The sequence below is a fragment of the Microcaecilia unicolor genome, chromosome 1 (genome assembly GCF_901765095.1).
Source record: "Microcaecilia unicolor chromosome 1, aMicUni1.1, whole genome shotgun sequence".
NCBI lineage: Eukaryota > Metazoa > Chordata > Amphibia > Gymnophiona > Siphonopidae > Microcaecilia > Microcaecilia unicolor.
Window position 1 is genome coordinate 599,597,519 of NC_044031.1, and position 20,021 is coordinate 599,617,539.

Consider the following 20,021-nt stretch of genomic DNA (forward strand, 5'->3'; position numbering starts at 1 on the left):
CCTTCTGTGGTGCTTTTACCCCTCACTTTTATGCAGTCTCCCTTTCCTATGGGTTGCATAGTACATTCTTACTGTACACCGCCTTGAGTGAATTCCTTCAAAAAGGCGGTAAATAAATCCTAATAAATAAATACAGCCCTAGTGCAGACGGCCTGACACGTTGCTCCTTTTTCCCATTTCTGTAGAGGTATTTAATGTTTCACTTACCTCAGGGCTTGTACTTACCTGGGGGCACTGATCACCCTGCTCCAATGATTCTAGTTTAAAACCTTTTTCAGCAGGTTAGCCAGTCTGCTCTTCTTTCGCAGATGGATACCATTTCTGTTCAGCAGCACTTGGAGAAGCATCCCATGCTCCTGATGACACCATCAGCGCAGCCACATATTCGTCTCCAGGATGCGAGCTTCTCTGCCTTGGCCTTTACCCTCAACAGGGAGGATCGACAAGAATACCACCTGTGTGCCTGTCTGCTTCACACTCTCTCCCAGAGCCATGAAGTTACTTTTGATCTGTTCAAAGGGGTACCTATACTTAATTTCCTACTTTACATAACAAAATTCTGTGTTACCTATTACTATGTAAGCAGCATTGAGCCTGCTTTTAGTGGGAAAGTACGGGATATAAATATAATAAATAAATAAATAAATAAATATTATATGTGCCAACATGGATGAGTAGCATTGGATAATGGTCATTAGGCTTGATGATTCTTGGCAAGCTCTCTAGAACATCTTGAATTTTAGCATCTGGCAGACAGCATATTTGCCAGGACATCATGTCTGGTCTGCAGTTGGATGTCTCTGTACCCCTCAGAAGAGACTTGCCAACCACCACTACCTTTCGCCTTTTAGTGGTCACTGATTCAGCAACTTTGGGAATTTCAAGCTCCAATTCCTCCTCTCTCTAGGATACTCTTACCTCCTCTACTTCCAGGGCTGCATACTGGTTCTTCAGTTCGAGAGCAGGTAGAGTCATGATATTGATCCTGCAGGGTCTCATGATCTGAGTCCAGCTGTCCTCTTTCAGCACTGCATCTTCTTCCCCATTGCTGGAAATCTTTGATGCTTCATTAAGTATTTCAACAATGTATTTCTAAATTTTGCAGATGCTTCTCAAGCTTTCCACCTCCTCTCTCGGTTCTTTCACTTCCTTCATGAGGGATTCAAGCTGAAGATATCTTGTACATGGAACCAGCCCTTCTCCTAGAAGCCCCTCTCCTAGGATCACATTTCTGTCTGCACAGAGGCAGAAGCTGTAACTGGGGCAACAGTTTTGGTGACACGATGCTTCTCAGCCATGCTACAGTTGCAGAATTATTTGCACCTGTAGAAAGATAACAGAAAAAGCCCTACCAAAGTCCCTAACTTTTCCTCAGCTGTCCTGTTGGCTCAAAGTAGCAGCCATCTTCTTTTGTGTATAGACAAACCCTCAGAAGTCTGGGGACTTCAAAACAGATTATTTAAGTCACCACTCCTTTTGAAAAGGAGGTAAGAAAGAAATCCTGGAGCAAGAAAGCAAAGAAGCTCCTTAAAGAGAAAATTAGACTAAGTCTTCTCTACTAAGATAAGAAAAATAAAAAGCAGCAGCTCTCCCAGCAGTGTAAAATTTGAGTTTAAATAAACCCTTTCCTAAAATAAATAAATCAGGCACAGCACTTGTTGCAAAAAAAGAAAAAAAAAAAGCCAAAATTCCCCCCCCCCCCCCCCCCCCCAAATCTACTTTAATCTACAATATCTTCCGTGGCTAGAGGGATGCTAGGCTGCATAGAGAGAGGTATAACTAGAAGAAAGGAGGTGTTGATGCCCCTGTACAACACAAAGGGCTTTCAAGAGTGGTACAAGTGTGCTTTATTAATGATCCGATATAGGCTGTGTTTCGGCATACAGCAATGCCTGCTTCAGTAACCTATGGAACTCTAAGTGCTTTGAAAATGAGCCTCATAGTGTGCAAACTGAAGGGGACATACTCAAGGGCAGTACATGGGTGGGGCTCCCAGTTATGCACATAATTTACAGAATGCTATAAACTATGTGTGTCCCTGCTGCATTTAGGGGCCCTTTTATTAAAGGGTTGGTGTGCGGCAATGGGCTTGCTGCACGCCAATCTGGAGCTACTGCCGAGCTACTACAAGAGCCCGACAGCAGTTCCCACTCCCAGCGTGCGTCATTTCTGGCTCTACAAAAATATTTTCAATTTTTGTAGCACTGGTGCTCACCTGGCAGTAATCAGCCAGGGCTGCATGCTACACAGTTACCGCTGGGTTAGCGGGAGCTCTTACCGCCACCTCAATGGGTAGCGGTAAGTGGTCCCCTCCCCCAGCAAATGGCCATGCGGTAAGTGGTTCAGCTTAGTAAAAGGACCCCTTAGTTGCCACACTTATGCCAGTTGTACTGCTGGTCTAATGGCGGACACTAAAATATTAGGCACGCCAATACCAGGGTACACTAGTATTCTATAATGGTACCTGGGTACCCAGGTGCCATTATAGAATAGGCTCCTACCACATGTCCTTGGGACACCTAAATGCAGGCACCCAGCTGTAGAACTGCTTCCATATGGGTTAATTTTGTAGATCTTTTTTATGCATATATGCATGGGACATGCCTTGACACAGTATGATGTGAAACGTGATTTCATGTCAGATACTTGTTCCCAAGTTGATGTTGAAATAAAAGATGAGTACAAAAATTAAAAGGCATTGAAGAGCATTTTTAATCAGACTTATGATGACTCTGGTGTGTTAATCTCGGTAAAAGCAGTACAGCTTGTGAGCGACACTTCTGAAGGTCAAATATATGTATTTACCTATCTAGTGAGGCCTATTTGGCCTTTATAATATAGACTCAAATTAGGCACCATTTTGAGTATTGGCATCCTGTTATAAAAATTTGGGGGGGGGGGGAGAGGAGGAGGCAAATAGACACCTATTTAGGCCTGTTTTATATGAATACATAGGTGCCTATTTTATAAAGACACACAGATATCTCTTTATATTTCTGAAATACCAGCAGAAAACCTAAAGAAATCATGGGTAAAATGAATTTTGCTGATGAGCTGGTATAAAAGTATGCACATATATTTATAAACAACGCATGCAAATCATGACTCCATTGGTGATGCACTCAAACTGTGCCCCCTGATTATGCCTGTACCCAAATCACGTAAAAGTATATGCATTCTTATCATTATGAGGGCTATTCTATAACAGCATACTAATATTTGGGTGCCTAGACTGCTCCTATGTGACGTGTATTTAATGAAGGAAAGTAGGAGCTTACTTTCATTTATAGAATACTAGCATAATAGGTTAAATATGTCCCTATTATTAAGCTGCAAGCACCTAACCAGCCAAAGAGCTGTTTCAAGTGCTCATGCCTAAATGCCAGAGATAAGCATGTAACTTACAGTATTCTAAGTGTGAGTCCCGTCAATGCTCTGTCCAGACTCCATCCATATATATGCCTACATGTCAAATACACACTATGTAAGATGTATGTGTATATACGTAAATGTTAACACACACTTTATAGAATTACCCCCCATATGCACTTTTATATGAGAGGAAAGTCATTTTATAAGAGGCATTTTATACCTATACACTGGCACATATACCCAATTCATGAATAGTCCTTACCTGTACTAACCAAAGTGCTACTATTGTAAAGAGTTCCTAGATGTGGCCCAGAGAGAGATAGGAAGGTATGTAACTTGCTGAGGTAACATCGAAAGCGAGGTCGAGTCAGCACAGATCTAATGATGATATTACCAAGTGAATGGCCAATAAAGCTAAAATAAAACACAAAATTAATCTTTTAAAAACCAATCTTTGAGAACAGTCAAGTAGTTAGGTCTCTCTCGCTCTCTTTTTTAGTAAATTTCCTATTGCAGTATGGCAACCACATCAGAGATAAACTGCTTCATACATCGTATCATTCTAGCACAGGGGGGCAACCATGGTCCTTGAGGGCCACAAGCCAGTCAGGTTTTCAAGATTTCCACAATGAATATGCATGTGATTGGTTTGAATGTACTTCTTCCACTGCATGCAAATAGAACTTGTGGTTACCCAACTCTGTTCTAGGGCAATAGAGCTTCTAACAGCTCTAAAATTAACTACTACTAGAAAAACATTATCAAAGTAAAATAACCAGGAAGAGATAATAGGCAGGTTGAAGATATGAGTACGACTGCTACCTATATAATTCACTGGGACCTAAACTTTTCAGGCTAATACTTTTGAAAGTAAGAATTTTGTGCTGAACTTTGTGTTGAATATATTCAAATTGTAAATGTTTCTTGACTTCTGTGGATGACTCCTTAGGAGACTTAGAGGGGCATAATCGAACGTCGCCAGCAAAATAGATCGCTGGCGATCTATTTTGGTGGCGGCGCAACAGCTGGCCGGAACCGTATTATCGAAAAAAATGGCCGGCCATCTTTTTTTTCGATAATACGGTTCAGCCCGGCCAAATTCCAGAGTTCGCCGGGTTTGAGATCGCCGTTTTTGTTTTTCAGCGATAATGGAAAAAAATGCCGGCCATCTCAAACCCGGCGAAATCCAAGGCATTTGGTCGTGGGAGGAGCCAGCATTTGTAATGCACTGGTCCCCCTCACATGCCAGGGCACCCTAGGGGGCACTTCTAAAAATGCTTTAAAAATACACAAAAAAAAAGCTCCCAGGTGAATAGCTCCCTTACCTTGGGTGCTGAGCCCCCCAAATCCTCCCCAAACCCACTCCCCACACCTCTACTCCATTACCATAGCCCTTATGGGTGAAGGGGGGCACTTACATGTGGGTACAGTGGGTTTTGGGGGGTTTGGAGGGCTCAACACTTAGCACCACAATTGTAACAGGTAGGGGGGAGGGATGGACCTGGGTCTGCCTGCCTGAAGTGCACTGCACCCATTAAAAACTGCTCCAGGGACTTGCATACTGCTGTCAGGGACTTGGGTATGACATTTGAGGCTGGCATAGAGGCTGGCAAAAAAGTGCTTTATTTTTATTTTTTTCGTGTGGGAGGGGGTTGGTGACCACTGGGGACTACGGGGAGGTCATCCCCCATTCCCTCCAGTGGTCATCTGGTCAGTTGGGGCACCTTTTTGAGGCTTGGTCGTGAAAATAAAAGGACCAAGTAAACTCGGCGAAATACTGCTTAACGCCGCTTTTTTTTTCCATTATCGTCGAAAGCCGGCCATTTGTTAGCCACGCCCATGCCCTTCCATGTCCCGCCTTCGCTTCGCCGGCGACACGCCCCTTTGAACTTTCGCTGGCAAGGCGACGGAAAAGCGGCGATGCTGTCAAAAAAGCAGCTTTCGATTATTTATTTATTTATGACATTTATATCCCACAGTATTCCCACCCAAGGGCAGGCTCAATGTAGCATACAATAGTTAATATGCAAACAATAGTACAAAACACAAGGTCACAAAAGGGAGAAAGAAATAACTGAGGAGGAAAGGGAGAGAGGGGAGGTGATAAAGTATCAGAGAGAGAGCCGTGGGTCAAAAGGGCATGGCACCAAAAGGGCCCACTGCATATGCTCTGCCAAAAAGGAAGGTCTTGAGTTGCTTCTTAAAGGTTGGGTGATCAGGAGTGAATTTAACCTCTCGAGGCAGCCCGTTCCACAATTGAGTGCTGAGATAAGGGAAAGAGGAACCACAGATGGTCTTATATTTGAGGCCACAAGGAGCCGGGTAGTGGAGATTGAGGTACGAGTGAGCCGACCGTTGGGAATTCCTGGGCGGCAGGTTAATGAGAGTGTCCATATAGGAAGGGGCTTCACCATAGATGATTTTGTGCACCAATGCGCAAATCTTGAACGCGATGCGGTCCTTCACAGGAAGCCAATGCAGCCGCTCACGAAGTGGTCTCGAACTTTCAAATCTCGATTTGCCGAAGATGAGTCGAGCTGCTGTAGTCTGAGCGGTTTGCAATTTTCTTAGGAGCAGGTTTGTGCATCCCCCATAGATACTGTTGCAGTAATCAAGACGGCTAATTACCAGGGACTAGATTAGATTGCGGAAGAAAGGCTTGATACGCTTAAGCCTCCAAAGAGAGTAGAACATTTGCTTGACTGTAGAGTTCACATGCTGCTCCAATGTCAAAGATCTGTCAACCAGGACTCCCAAGATTTTTAGGGATGCCGAGATAGGCAGGATGAGCTCAGGAGTAATTGATTTAGGAGGCCTGTGTTTGTTATAGGGAGAGGAGAGGATCAAGCAGTGCGTTTTCTCTGCGTTGAGTTTAAATCGAAAAGAATTGGCCCAGTCAAGCATGGTTTTAAAGCCTTGCCGTATCCTACAGGTTATTTCAGTTAGGTCATTTTCAAAAGGGATGAAGATAATGATATCATCTGCATAGATAAACGGGTTTAATCCCAGTTTAGAGAGAGCAGTTGCCAGAGGGATCAACATCACGTTGAAGAGGGTAGGTGATAGCGGGGAGCCCTGTGGCACACCGCAGTCTGCTTTCCAGTGAGAAGATAGATTAGAGTTGGCATGTACTTGGTAGGATCTGGATGTAAGAAAACCTCTCAGCCAGGCCAGTACGTTACCACTTGCACCAAAATAGTCAAGGAGCCACAAAAGTATACCATGGTTCACCATATCAAAGGCACTAGACATGTCGAACTGCAGAAGTAAGATACTCTTCCCTTCAACTATTTCCCTCTTGAAGTTGGATAGGAGAGTGACAAGTACGGTCTCAGTACTGTGGGAGCGGTCGAAATCCTGATTGCGAGGTATGTAGAATATTAAATTTATTCAGGTGCTCACTAAGTTGTTTATTCACCAGGCTCTCCATGAGTTTTACAAAGAGGGGAATGGATGCTATTGGCCGGTAATTGGACAGATCATTACTTTTTTTTCTTAGTGTCTTTAGGTACCGGAGTAAGCAAGATGTTACCATGGCTTGTAGGAAACTTGCCTTTACCAAGCATGTAGTTGAGGTGTAGCGTCAAGTCATCTAGGAAACAGGCAGGGGCACACTGGAGCAAATAGTTGTGACATGCATCCCAATTTCGCCACTTTTCCGAGATCGCCGGCCATCTCCCGATTTATGTCGGAAGATGGCCGGCGTTCACTTTCGAAAATAAGCCCGTTAGGATCTTAGGAGACTTGAACATACTCATTATAATTGGTTGGCACTATTATACTTCATTTTAAAAGTATGTTTTCTTTGGCATGTTTTGGAGACATTTTTAAAATAGAACGACATTTTCAAAATAACGTCCAAATGGAGAAATAAATGTTTATTGAAAAACAGTTAAAAACTGGAATCTATAATGGAAGAAAAAAAAAAATAAACGTTTTCCGATATTCGAAAAACAAAAAAAATGTTTTAAAAGATGTCCTGAAAATTTCCTAGATGTTTGGAGATAAACATTTTCACCAATTGAAAATATACTATGCAAATCGTCTAACAGCAGTACTGATCCCTGTGTCCCACAAACATCCACAGCAATGGTAGGACATTCCTTCCACATGCAAAACGTGCATATATACCCCTGCATATGGAGGAATGATCTTCAGCGGCCACAGACTTGTCTCTGAGCAGGGAGCAAAATTGCAATGTTGCTGAGACAGAGCTCCTGGAGCTCCTGTGCCTTAGAAAGGAGAGCAAATGAGTCAGTTTTCCAGATGTGGGAATTTCCAGGCAGATGAGAAGCCACCTCCCCCTTAGGAATGCTAATATCACAGGATTTAAACGCTGATCTTCCCAAAACATTTTCATGTGTGCATGATACTCAAAAAGAATGTTTTCATGCTTGCACCATAATCGGAAAAAAACTGTCTATCTCCCAAACGTCTAAGTGGCTGCAGCTGAGACATCTCCAGTGCTCTATAAAAACATCTATCTTGGAATTTTCAACCTTCCACATCCTATTATTGTGATGGCACCCAAAAATAAAGCACCAAGCAGAAATGCAATTTCAGTGATGATTGAGCTCCTTGTCAGGAGATCATGGCATGCCATCACAATCTCTTTGCTCCCAAGGGCCAAACTATATGTGCATTTACATAGGAAAAAGAATGGGTCACTATAAGTGACAGGCTTAATGCAGTCTATCATACTCATAGATCTACAGAGAACATCAAAGGAAAATGGAGGTAGCTGAATAGGTTGGTGAGATGCAAGGCTGTGGCCAACCCACCGGGTGCATACACTGTGAACCTCACTCCAATGGAGCGCACGGTGCACAGAGTCCTACCACAATCTCCAGTATTTCCTGCCGATGCCAACTTTGGCCTCAAAATGGCTGCTGCAACCTCTAGAGGCAGTTAAAAAGAAACGCTGGAGGGATGGAGGAAGTGACGTCAACAAGCAGCATGGCCACTTAAGAGCAGAGCTCCTGCTGCCCCACAAAAACTGAGAGTGGTATAATTAATCCCAGAGCATTTTGAGAGCAAAGAACGCTGGTAGGTGTTTGCCCGGTCGGCAGGGACTACAGCGACCATGAGCTCGAAGTTGGCAGTGGTGGATTTCTCCCGTTTCGCCTTCCCTGGAGGAGAGGCAACGGAAGGAGGCAACATGGCAGAGCCCCGGAAGACACGAGAGTCAGTGAACGCGAAGAAACCTCAGCAGGTGGACAGACCACAGGAGCGGCGAGATTCGGAGGAATCGGAGATGGGGATCCCCCCAGATTTACAAAATTGGCTGCGGGAGATCAGTTCGGATCTGAAAGCCTTATGAGCAGATGTGGCGACACTTGGGGTGGATTTAAGAGGAGAAATTCGCGAGCTGGAGTCTCGACTGGAGCAAATGGAAATGCATGTGTAAGCTCATAATGAAGCAATAGGAACTTTAGAACATCAGCTTACTGAATTGCAAGAAGAACAGCAGCAACTATTAGAAAACGTGGAAGATCTAGAGAATAGGGGCCACCACAACAATTTGCGGTTCCAGGGTCTCCCAGAAACGTCTACCTATCAAGATAGCGAATTGGTGGCTCAAAAGCTGGTTGGGGAGTTGCTGGCAGCGAATGGCACTATAATAAAGACTGAGACAATACAGCTAGAGAGAGCTCATAGAGCGCTTGGCCCAGTGCGAAATAACCTACCTAAGGATATCATTGCGTGTTTCTCAAACTACAAACTTAAAGAGCAGGTTTTAAAAGTGGCGCACCAGGTTCAAGACTTCACGTGGAACTCCTACAGTATTGAAATTTATAAAGATTTGGCAGCAGCGACCTTAAAGCGGCGGGGAGAGTTAAAACCCTTTACAAGGCGACTACAAGATCTTAAAAATTCAATATCGATGGCGGCATCCCTTTGCCCTGGTTTTTTATAAAGAAGGAAAAATTCACCAAGTGAAGTCTTTGGCGGAGGCTCGGGCGGTTTGACCAGAAGCTGATGTAGGAGTGGATCCTGCTGAACCAGGGCCGGGGAAAAGGAACCCCCTGCGGACCCTCCCGCCAAAATGGCGGAGAGTGGGCAAGGGTCCACGATGGCTGCAGCGCCAGCAATCGGCAGCGCGGATCACTTGACTGTTATGCCCACTCAAGAGTTAGAGTGAGTTGGTAATCATGACTTTGGAGGTCAATAGGAAGATTATGTCTAGATATGTTCTCCATGTCTGCGGAGATTGTTATACTGGGTTTGTTGAAAGTTATATCCGTGGGGTGAGCAGTAAGTGGTTTGTTGGCTTCTTCCTCTTTGGTTGGGCGCCCAGTGGTAAAACATGGGGCGTTATAATTCAGTGTGGGGTAGTAGGGGAGGGGATCTATAAAAGAGGACAGGAAGAGGGGGGAAGGAGGGAGGGGAGACTTAGGGGTTGGAAGGAGGGGAGGAGGGGTGTAATTTAGGGATGACTGGTGGTAGATGCGAGAGGGAAAAAGTGATATGTCCAGATGGCTGATATAAAGTGGTTGTTATTGAATGTAAGAGGGCTAAATATCCCCAGGAAGCGACAGCTATTGTTTCGTGAGTTGTGTCATCTTCAGGTGGATGTAGCTCTGGTGCAAGAGACTCACATTAAGCCAAGGTATGAGCGTTTGTGTCATCATAGGCAATATCCTTCTATGTATTTTGCTTCTAACACTGATAATACTAAAAGTAAGGGGGTTCTAATAGTTTTTAACAGCTCCAAGCCATGGGAGATACGAAAAGTGATAAGAGACAGGGGAGGGAGATATCTATTAGTGATCTTTGCTCTGGCGGGAAAGGTTTATCCTGTAATAAACGTATATGGGCCTAATGCAAACCAAGGGGAATTCTTTTTAGAGCGAGATCGTTTGATTACTAAGCACATCGAGGGATCCCTACTGATTGGAGGAGACTTCAATCTCACACTGCACCCACAATTAGATAACTCATCGTCCAAAATTAGCTATGCTAGACAAGACAGGCGGAAGTTTCAGGAGCTCATAACCCGCTGGCAGCTAATAGATTTATGGCACAGGGACAACCCCACTCTACACAGCTACACATACTTCTCGGCAGTGCACCAAACATTTTCTAGGTTAGATATGTGGTTGGGAGATGTCTCAGTTTTAAGAGAGATTGGTGCTCACCAAATTCTGCCTCACACTTGGTCAGACCATTCTCCAGTGTTATTGCAATTAAGCAGTTCAAGGTCTGATAGGGAAGAGCGCACTTGGCGTCTGGATGACGCACTGCTAGTCGATCCGGCCAATCTATCCTGTCTAGAACAGCATATCAAAGACTATATGCACTTTAATGATAATGGGGAGGTTTCCCCAATTGTTTTATGGGAGGGCTTTAAGGCGGTAATACGAGGTCATTTAATAGCACTGAGATCGCGAGGGTGGAAAACGCGCTCTGCAAAGGAGAATGGGTTGTGAGGGAAACTGGCAGAAATTGAAAGGCTGTTGCACCAGGGGGGCACCCAGCCATCACCTTATCTTATAGCTCAGGGGATCCGTAATCAACTTCTTGATTTTGAATTGGCAGACCTCTCACAAAAGCTTCAGAGAGCACGCCAGTCTCATTTTGAGTTCAGTCATAAAGCTAGCCGGCTTCTAGCATATAAGCTTAAACAACATGCTAGTCGGAATGAGGTTGGGGGTCTTTGAGACGAGGGAGGTGAGTTGCACTCAGACTCCGAGTTTTTGAAATCAGCTTTCAGGAAATATTATCAGAACCTGTATACTTCAGATGCTGTTCACAGCCAGGAGGTCATAACAAACTATTTAGATGATATTGAGCTCCCGCAGCTGCCCAATAGCGCCAGGCAGGCTTTGTCAAGCCCTATTGAATTAGAAGAGACTGAGTAATCAATAAAAGGATTGTCCCCTAATAAAGCCCCGGGACCAGACGGATATACCAATAAGTTTTATAAACCAGGTAAAGACCCGCAGTTATGCAGTTCTTTTAGACCATTTCTCTGCTGGGAGTTGATTATAAAATATTTACTAAGATCTTAGCAACCAGATTGCAGCGTCAGCTTCCATTGCTAATCCATGAAGATCAAGCGGGATTTGTACATGGCCGTCAGACTTCTGACAATATTCGCCCTGTATATGAAACAAAATGCACATATCACTAAGACCCCCCTATGCGTCCTATCCCTGGATGCTGAGAAGGCTTTCGACCAGATCAGTTGGTCTTTTCTTTTTGCAGTGTTAGAGAGGGCTGGCTTCATGGGGCGGTTTGCGAACTGGCTGCACTTAATTTATAAGATCCCAGAAGCCTCTGTGCGAATTAATGGTCATTTATCTCAATCATTCTTATTACATAGAGGCACTAGGCAAGGCTGTGCACTGTCCCCACTACGTTTTGCCATAGTAATGGAGCCCCTAACTATTCAAATTAGAACTCATTCTGAGGTTAGAGGCCCGAAATGGGGGGGGGGGGGGGGGGGGGGGGGGGGGTTAGAGACTAGGATTCCTCTGTTTGCTGATGACATCTTGCTCACATTGAAGGAGCCTTTGGTCTCCTTTCCAATAATCAGTGAGGTGATATAAACATATGTGGAGGTCTCTGGTTTTAACATTAACTTCAATAAATCAGAAGCGTTGCACGTGAATATACCCAACGACCAAGTAGAGCAATTGAAATGTCAGTTTTCATACAGATGGGCGACCAAATATATTCGGTACTTGGGGGTTAATATACTGCAGCAGCTTGATGAGATTTTTAAAAGTAATTTTCCAGACAAAGTACGAAGCCTTTTTATGGAGCTGGAAAGACGGGAGGGATTGACATTATCCTGGATGGGGCGGATTAGTGCTGTAAAACTGATTATTCTCCCAAAGCGCTTGTATTTATTTATGGCATTGCCTATTTCTCTACCGGATGGCTTTTTGCGGGGCCTGCAGAAGAGAATACTTTCGTTTATATGGAGAAAGAGACTACCTCGGGTGCAGAAGGAGGTGATGCATCAATCAAGGGAGAGAGGGGGGATGGGGTTCCCTCCATTCAGGCATACTATCAGGCTGCCCATTTAAGAATCTTAGCAATCTGGCTACAAGATACAGGGAAGATATGGGTTAGCTTGGAACAAAGATGGTTAGCCCCATTCCCACTTAAGGCAATACCTTGGCTCCTGAGACAAAAGCTAGCGGAGATAGTCAGGGATAGTCCTCCTCTGCTTCAGTGGCCCTTAGCTATTTGGAGCAAGATAAGAGAGCAATTTTTCCCAGGGCGTACATACTTTAAACATATGTTTCTCAGATTTGCTCCCCAGTTTGATCCAGGTCAGTTGGACTCTGCCTACCGTGGATGGGAAGCCATGGGTTTATGTGTGTTAGGCCAGATGTGTGAGGAGGGGGGGAGTTGCCTCGTTTTCGGAATTAAGCCAGGAACACGGGCTCTCTCCTCTGCAGACTTTTCAGTACTATCAGGTGCGCGACTTCATTAAGCGTCGGGTGGGGGAGGAGCTTAGCTTAGCTGACACACTATTAGAACAAGGAATGATGGGAGGAGGAGGGCGGGGAAGTATTTCCAGAATTTACAAGGCCTTAATGTCACAACACACCTCAGTGGAGCACTATTTATCTAAATGGGAGGCTGCATTAGGGGTAACATATGAATTTCCACAATGGGTACAGGCTTTTAAGTCCTTATTACGAGTGTCAGTTTTGAGTGCAATGGTAGAAAATGAACACAAGATTCTATATTGCTGGTATTATACACCTAGTCGTTTGGTAAAAATGTACAACTCTGGATCTGCCTTGTGCTGGCGACAATGTGGGTCTGTGGGAGACATGTTCCATGTTTGGTGGACTTGCAGCCATGCTCAACAGTATTGGACTGAAGTTCTGAAATTTTTGAGCACGATGACGGCTGTAACATATCCTATGAGCATGGACGGCTGTCTGCTGCACTTTAAACCATCCGGAGCTAAACAATCTATTCATCAGTTTGCCACTCAGGTGTTTGTGGCGAGTAAGATGGTTATTGCGGCAGATTGGAAGAAGCCAGTCTTGCCAGGACTTCAGGCCATTTTGGAAAAAACTAGACAATGTTCAGCTGATGTCAAAGCTTACAGCTGTACGCAAAGGTCAGATTGTTCAACATCATAGAATCTAGAATCTGGAACTTATATAACCAGTGGTCCTCTGCTGATAAAGCGAATGCTACATACCTGATGGGTTGACGTCCTCGGCAGCCCCCTCCATCGGAAAGTTTACTAGCAAAGGCCTTTGCTAGTCCTCGCGCGCCCATGCTCACCGCGCATGCGCGGCCGTCTTCCCGCCCGAAACCGGCTCGAGCCGGCCAGTCTAGTATGTAGCAAGACAATACACTTCAAGGGAAGACTCAACTCCAAAGGGGAGGCGGGCGGGTTTGTGAGAACAATCAGCCTGCTGTCCTCGGAGAATACCTTCTACAGGTATGTAGCATTCGCTTTCTCCGAGGACAAGCAGGCTGCTTGTTCTCACTGATGGGGTATCCCTAGCCCCCAGGCTCACTCAAAACAACAACCATGGTCAATTGGACCTCGCAACGGCGAGGACATAACTGAGATTGACCTAAAAAATTTATCAACTAACTGAGAGTGCAGCCTGGAACAGAACAAACAGGGCCCTCGGGGGGTGGAGTTGGATCCTAAAGCCCAAACAGGTTCTGAAGAACTGACTGCCCAAACCGACTGTCGCGTCGGGTATCCTGCTGCAGGCAGTAATGAGATGTGAATGTGTGGACAGATGACCACGTCGCAGCTTTGCAAATTTCTTCAATAGAGGCTGACTTCAAGTGGGCTACCGACGCAGCCATGGCTCTAACATTATGAGCCGTGACATGACCCTCAAGAGCCAGCCCCGCCTGGGCGTAAGTGAAGGAAATGCAATCTGCTAGCCAATTGGATATGGTGCGTTTCCCTACAGCCACTCCCCTCCTATTGGGATCAAAAGAAACAAACAATTGGGCGGACTGTCTGTGGGGCTGTGTCCGCTCCAGGTAGAAGGCCAATGCTCTCTTGCAGTCCAATGTGTGCAGCTGACGTTCAGCAGGGCAGGAATGAGGACGGGGAAAGAATGTTGGCAAGACAATTGACTGGTTCAGATGGAACTCCGACACAACCTTTGGCAGGAACGTAGGGTGAGTGCGGAGGACTACTCTGTTGTGATGAAATTTGGTGTAAGGGGCCTGGGCTACCAGGGCCTGAAGCTCACTGACTCTACGAGCTGAAGTAACTGCCACCAAGAAAATGACCTTCCAGGTCAAGTACTTCAGATGGCAGGAATTCAGTGGCTCAAAAGGAGGTTTCATCAGCTGGGTGAGAACGACATTGAGATCCCATGACACTGTAGGAGGCTTGACAGGGGGCTTTGACAAAAGCAAACCTCTCATGAAGCGAACAACTAAAGGCTGTCCTGAGATCGGCTTACCTTCCACACGGTAATGGTATGCACTGATTGCACTAAGGTGAACCCTTACAGAGTTGGTCTTGAGACCAGACTCAGACAAGTGCAGAAGGTATTCAAGCAGGGTCTGTGTAGGACAAGAGCGAGGATCTAGGGCCTTGCTGTCACACCAGACGGCAAACCTCCTCCAATGGAAGAAGTAACTTCTCTTAGTGGAGTCTTTCCTGGAAGCAAGCAAGATGCGGGAGACACCCTCTGACAGACCCAAAGAGGCAAAGTCTACGCCTTCAACATCCAGGCCGTGAGAGCCAGAGACTGGAGGTTGGGATGCAGAAGCGCCCCCTCGTCCTGTGTGATGAGGGTCGGAAAACACTCCAATCTCCACGGTTCTTCGGAGGATAACTCCAGAAGAAGGGGGAACCAGATCTGACGCGGCCAAAAAGGAGCAATCAGAATCATGGTGCCTCGGTCTTGCTTGAGTTTCAACAAAGTCTTCCCCACCAGAGGGATGGGAGGATAAGCATACAGCAGGCCCTCCCCCCAATCCAGGAGGAAGGCATCCGATGCTAGTCTGCCGGAGGTCTGAAGCCTGGAACAGAACTGAGGGACTTTGTGGTTGGCTCGAGATGCGAAGAGATCTACCAAGGGGGTGCCCCACACCTGGAAGATCTGCCGCACTACACGGGAATTGAGCGACCACTCGTGAGGTTGCATAATCCTGCTCAGCCTGTCGGCCAGACTGTTGTTTACGCCTGCCAGATATGTGGCTTGGAGCACCATGCCTTGACGGCGAGCCCAGAGCCACATGCTGACGGCTTCCTGACACAGGGGGCGAGATCCGGTGCCCCCCTGCTTGTTGACATAGTACATGGCAACCTGGTTGTCTGTCTGAATTTGGATAATTTGGTGGGACAGCCGATCTCTGAAAGCCTTCAGAGCGTTCCAGATCGCTCGCAACTCCAGAAGATTGATCTGTAGATCGCGTTCTTGGAGGGACCAACTTCCTTGGGTGTGAAGCCCATCGACATGAGCTCCCCATCCCAGGAGAGACGCATCCGTGGTCAGCACTTTTTGTGGCTGAGGAATTTGGAAGGGACGTCCCAGAGTCAAATTGGAGCAAATCGTCCACCAATACAGGGATTTGAGAAAACTCGTGGACAGGTGGATCACATCCTCTAGACCCCCAGCGGCCTGATACCACTGGGAGGCTAGGGTCCATTGAGCAGATCTCATGTGAAGGCGGGCCATGGGAGTCACATGAACTGTGGAGGCCATGTGGCCCAGCAATCTCAACATCTGCCGAGCTGTGACCTGCTGGGACGCACGCACCCGCGAGACGAGGGACAACAAGTTGTTGGCTCTCGCCTCTGGAAGATAGGCGCGAGCCGTCCGAGAATCCAGCAGGGCTCCTATGAATTCGAGTTTCTGCACTGGGAGAAGATGGGACTTTGGGTAATTTATCACAAACCCCAGTAGCTCCAGGAGGCGAATAGTCATCTGCATGGACTGCAGGGCTCCTGCCTCGGATGTGTTCTTCACCAGCCAATCGTCGAGATATGGGAACACGTGCACCCCCAGCCTGCGAAGTGCCGCTGCTACCACAGCTAGGCACTTTGTGAACACCCTGGGCGCAGAGGCGAGCCCAAAGGGTAGCACACAGTACTGGAAGTGGCGTGTGCCCAACTGAAATCGCAGATACTGTCTGTGAGCTGGCAGTATCGGGATGTGTGTGTAGGCATCCTTCAAGTCCAGAGAGCATAGCCAATCGTTTTGCTGAATCATGGGGAGAAGGGTGCCCAGGGAAAGCATCCTGAACTTTTCTTTTACGAGAAACTTGTTCAGGGCCCTTAGGTCTAGGATGGGACGCATCCCCCCTGTTTTCTTTTCCACAAGGAAGTACCTGGAATAGAATCCCAGCCCTTCTTGCCCGGATGGCACGGGCTCGACCGCATTGGCGCTGAGAAGGGCGGAGAGTTCCTCTACAAGTACCTGCTTGTGTTGGAAGCTGTAAGACTGAGCCCCCGGTGGACAATTTGGAGGTTTTGATGCCAAATTGAGGGTGTATCCCTGCCGGACTATTTGGAGAACCCACTGATCGGAGGTTATGAGAGGCCACCTTTGGTGAAAAGCTTTCAACCTCCCCCCGACCGGCAGGTCGCCCGGCACTGACACTTGGATGTCGGCTATGCTCTGCTGGAGCCAGTCAAAAGCTCGCCCCTTGCTTTTGCTGGGGAGCCGCGGGGCCTTGCTGAGGCGCACGCTGCTGACGAGAGCGAGCGCGCTGGGGCTTAGCCTGGGCCGCAGGCTGTCGGGAAGGAGGATTGTACCTACGCTTACCAGAAGCATAGGGGCCAGTCTTCCTTCCCCCGAAAAATCTTCTACCTGTAGAGGTAGAGGCTGAAGGCTGCCGGCGGGAGAACTTGTCGAATGCGGTGTCCCGCTGGTGGAGAGACTCTACCACCTGCTCGACTTTTTCTCCAAAAATGTTGTCCGCACGGCAAGGCGAGTCCGCAATCCGCTGCTGGAGTCTATTCTCCAGGTCGGCGGCACGCAGCCATGAGAGCCTGCGCATCACCACATCTTGAGCAGCGGCCCTGGACGCAACATCAAAAGTGTCATAAACTCCTCTGGCCAGGAATTTTCTGCACGCCTTCAGCTGCCTGACCACCTCCTGAAAATGCTTGGCTTGCTCAGGGGGAAGAGCATCAACCAAGCCCGCCAACTGCCGCACATTGTTCCGCATGTGTATGCTCGTGTAGAGCTGGTAAGACTGGATCTTGGCCACGAGCATAGAAGAATGGTAGGCCTTCCTCCCAAAGGAGTCTAAGGTTCTAGGGTCTTTGCCCGGGGGCGCCGAAGCATGCTCCCTAGAACTCTTAGCCTTCTTTAGGGCCAAATCCACAACTCCAGAGTCATGAGGCAACTGAGTGCGCATCAGCTCTGGGTCCCCATGGATCCGGTACTGGGACTCAATCTTCTTGGGAATGTGGGGATTACTTAGTGGCTTGGTCCAGTTCGCAAGCAATGTCTTTTTCAGGACATGGTGCAAGGGAACAGTGGACGCTTCCTTAGGTGGAGAAGGATAGTCCAGGAGCTCAAACATTTCAGCCCTGGGCTCGTCCTCCACAACCACCGGGAAGGGGATGGCCGTAGACATCTCCCGGACAAAGGAAGCAAAAGACAGACTCTCGGGAGGAGAAAGCTGTCTTTCAGGAGAGGGAGTGGGATCGGAAGGAAGACCCTCAGACTCCTCGTCAGAGAAATATCTGGGGTCTTCTTCTTCTTCCCACGAGGCCTCACCCTCGGTGTCAGACACAAGTTCCCGAACCTGTGTCTGCAACCTCGCCCTGCTCGACTCGGTGGAACCCCGTCCACGGTGGGGGCGTCGAGAGGTAGACTCCCTCACCCTAATCGGCGAAGCTCCCTCCGCCGACGTAGTCGGGGAGCCTTCCTGGGAGGTGGCCGCGGTCGGCACCGCACGCGGTACCGACGTCGGGGACCTCAACCTGGGCGATGGGCCAGCCGGCGCCACGCTCGACGGTACCGGAGGCGCAAGCACCGCCGGTACCGGAGGGGTAGGGCGCAACAGCTCTCCCAGAATCTCTGGGAGAACGGCCCGGAGGCTCTCGTTTAGAGCGGCTGCAGAGAAAGGCTGAGAGGCCGATGCAGGCGTCGACGTCAGAACCTGTTCCGGGCGAGGAGGCTGTTCCGGGCTGTCCAGAGTGGAGCGCATCGACACCTCCTGAACAGAGGGTGAGCGGTCCTCTCGGTGCCGATGCCTGCTGGGTGCCGAATCCCTCGGCGACCCAGAGCTCTCGGTGCCGACATGGGGAGGAGACCGGTGTCGATGCTTCTTCGACTTCTTCCGAAGCATGTCACCGGAGCTCCCCGGCACCGACGAGGAGGACGTAGAATCCATCCGTCGCTTCCTCGGGGCCGAGACCGAAGAGAGTCGATCCCGGGGGGGCTGTACCGCAGGAGCCCTCAGGGTAGGAGGAGACCCACCCGAAGGCTCACCGCCACCAGCAGGGGAATGGACAGCCCTCACCTGCACTCCTGACGATGCACCTCCGTCCGACGACATCAGCAGACGAAGTCTCGGTACCACCGACGTCGATACAGTCGCCCGATGCCTCGGCGCCGATGCAGAGGTCCGATGCCTCGATGCAGTCGATGGAGCGGCAGCCAAGGAAGATGGTCCGGACGCTGACGACGTCGATGCACTCGATGCCTCCGGTGCCGATGCCGACGAAGAGCCCGAGAACAAAACGTTCCACTGGGCTAATCTCGCTACCTGAGTCCGCCTTTGTAACAGGGAACACAGACTGCAGTTCTGAGGGCGGTGCTGGGCCCCTAGACACTGAAGACACGCAGAGTGCCTATCAGTGAGCGAGATTACCCGGGCGCACTGGGTGCACTTCTTGAAGCCGCTGGAAGGCTTCGATGTCATGGGCGGAAAAATCACGCCGGCGAAATCAAAGGCCGAAATGGCGAAAATTGAAGCACCAAAATTTAGAGGGAGAAAAATCTCGACCGAGGCCAAAAGAGGCCTACCCCGACAACGAAAGAAAACTTACGGGGCAAAAACTAAGAAATACGGGAAGGGCAGAAAACCCGAAAGGGTCTTCCGGAACACTACCGGAGCGCTTCCCGAACTTTTTCCAAGGAAAAAAGGACAAAAACACGTCGAAAAGGACGCGCGAGGTCGACTCTCTGGGGCACGAACGGCGTAACACGACCGTACCGAGTGCGGACGAAAGAAGACTGGCCGGCTCGAGCCGGTTTCGGGCGGGAAGACGGCCGCGCATGCGCGGTGCGCATGGGCGCGCGAGGACTAGCAAAGGCCTTTGCTAGTAAACTTTCCGATGGAGGGGGCTGCCGAGGACGTCAACCCATCAGTGAGAACAAGCAGCCTGCTTGTCCTCGGAGAATGTAGTTGATCCCTCTCGCACTTAGATTTCTAGAGGTGGGGTTGGGAGGGGATATAGATGGGGTGGGGTAAGGATGGAGGGGACAGGGGATTATAGTGTTAGAGCATTATGTTGTCTTTTTTTCTGTACAAGTTGATAACGGGATATTCTACAGTATTTTGTTAAGAGGAAAATAATGTGCTGTTTTTCTATTGTATTTGTTGAATAATTCAAAAATAAATAACAGGAAAAAAAAGAAATGCTGACTGCCGCCAGCTGAATATTGACCAGTTAGTTACATTTATTTCTGAGGGCTACAGTGTGGTTTACAACAAATAAAATTCAC

At 48.0% G+C, this 20,021-nt stretch overlaps 1 protein-coding gene across 1 annotated transcript in view; it reads right to left on the minus strand.

The window, feature by feature from the left end:
• FAM135B (family with sequence similarity 135 member B) overlaps positions 1 to 20,021 on the minus strand; it is a 283,306-nt gene that overhangs the window by 24,558 nt on the left and 238,727 nt on the right. Inside the window, exon 17 of the mRNA XM_030219522.1 lies at positions 3,635 to 3,786. Within this exon, the coding sequence (XP_030075382.1) occupies positions 3,635 to 3,786 (152 nt within the window). The remainder of the gene's footprint in view (positions 1 to 3,634; positions 3,787 to 20,021) is intronic.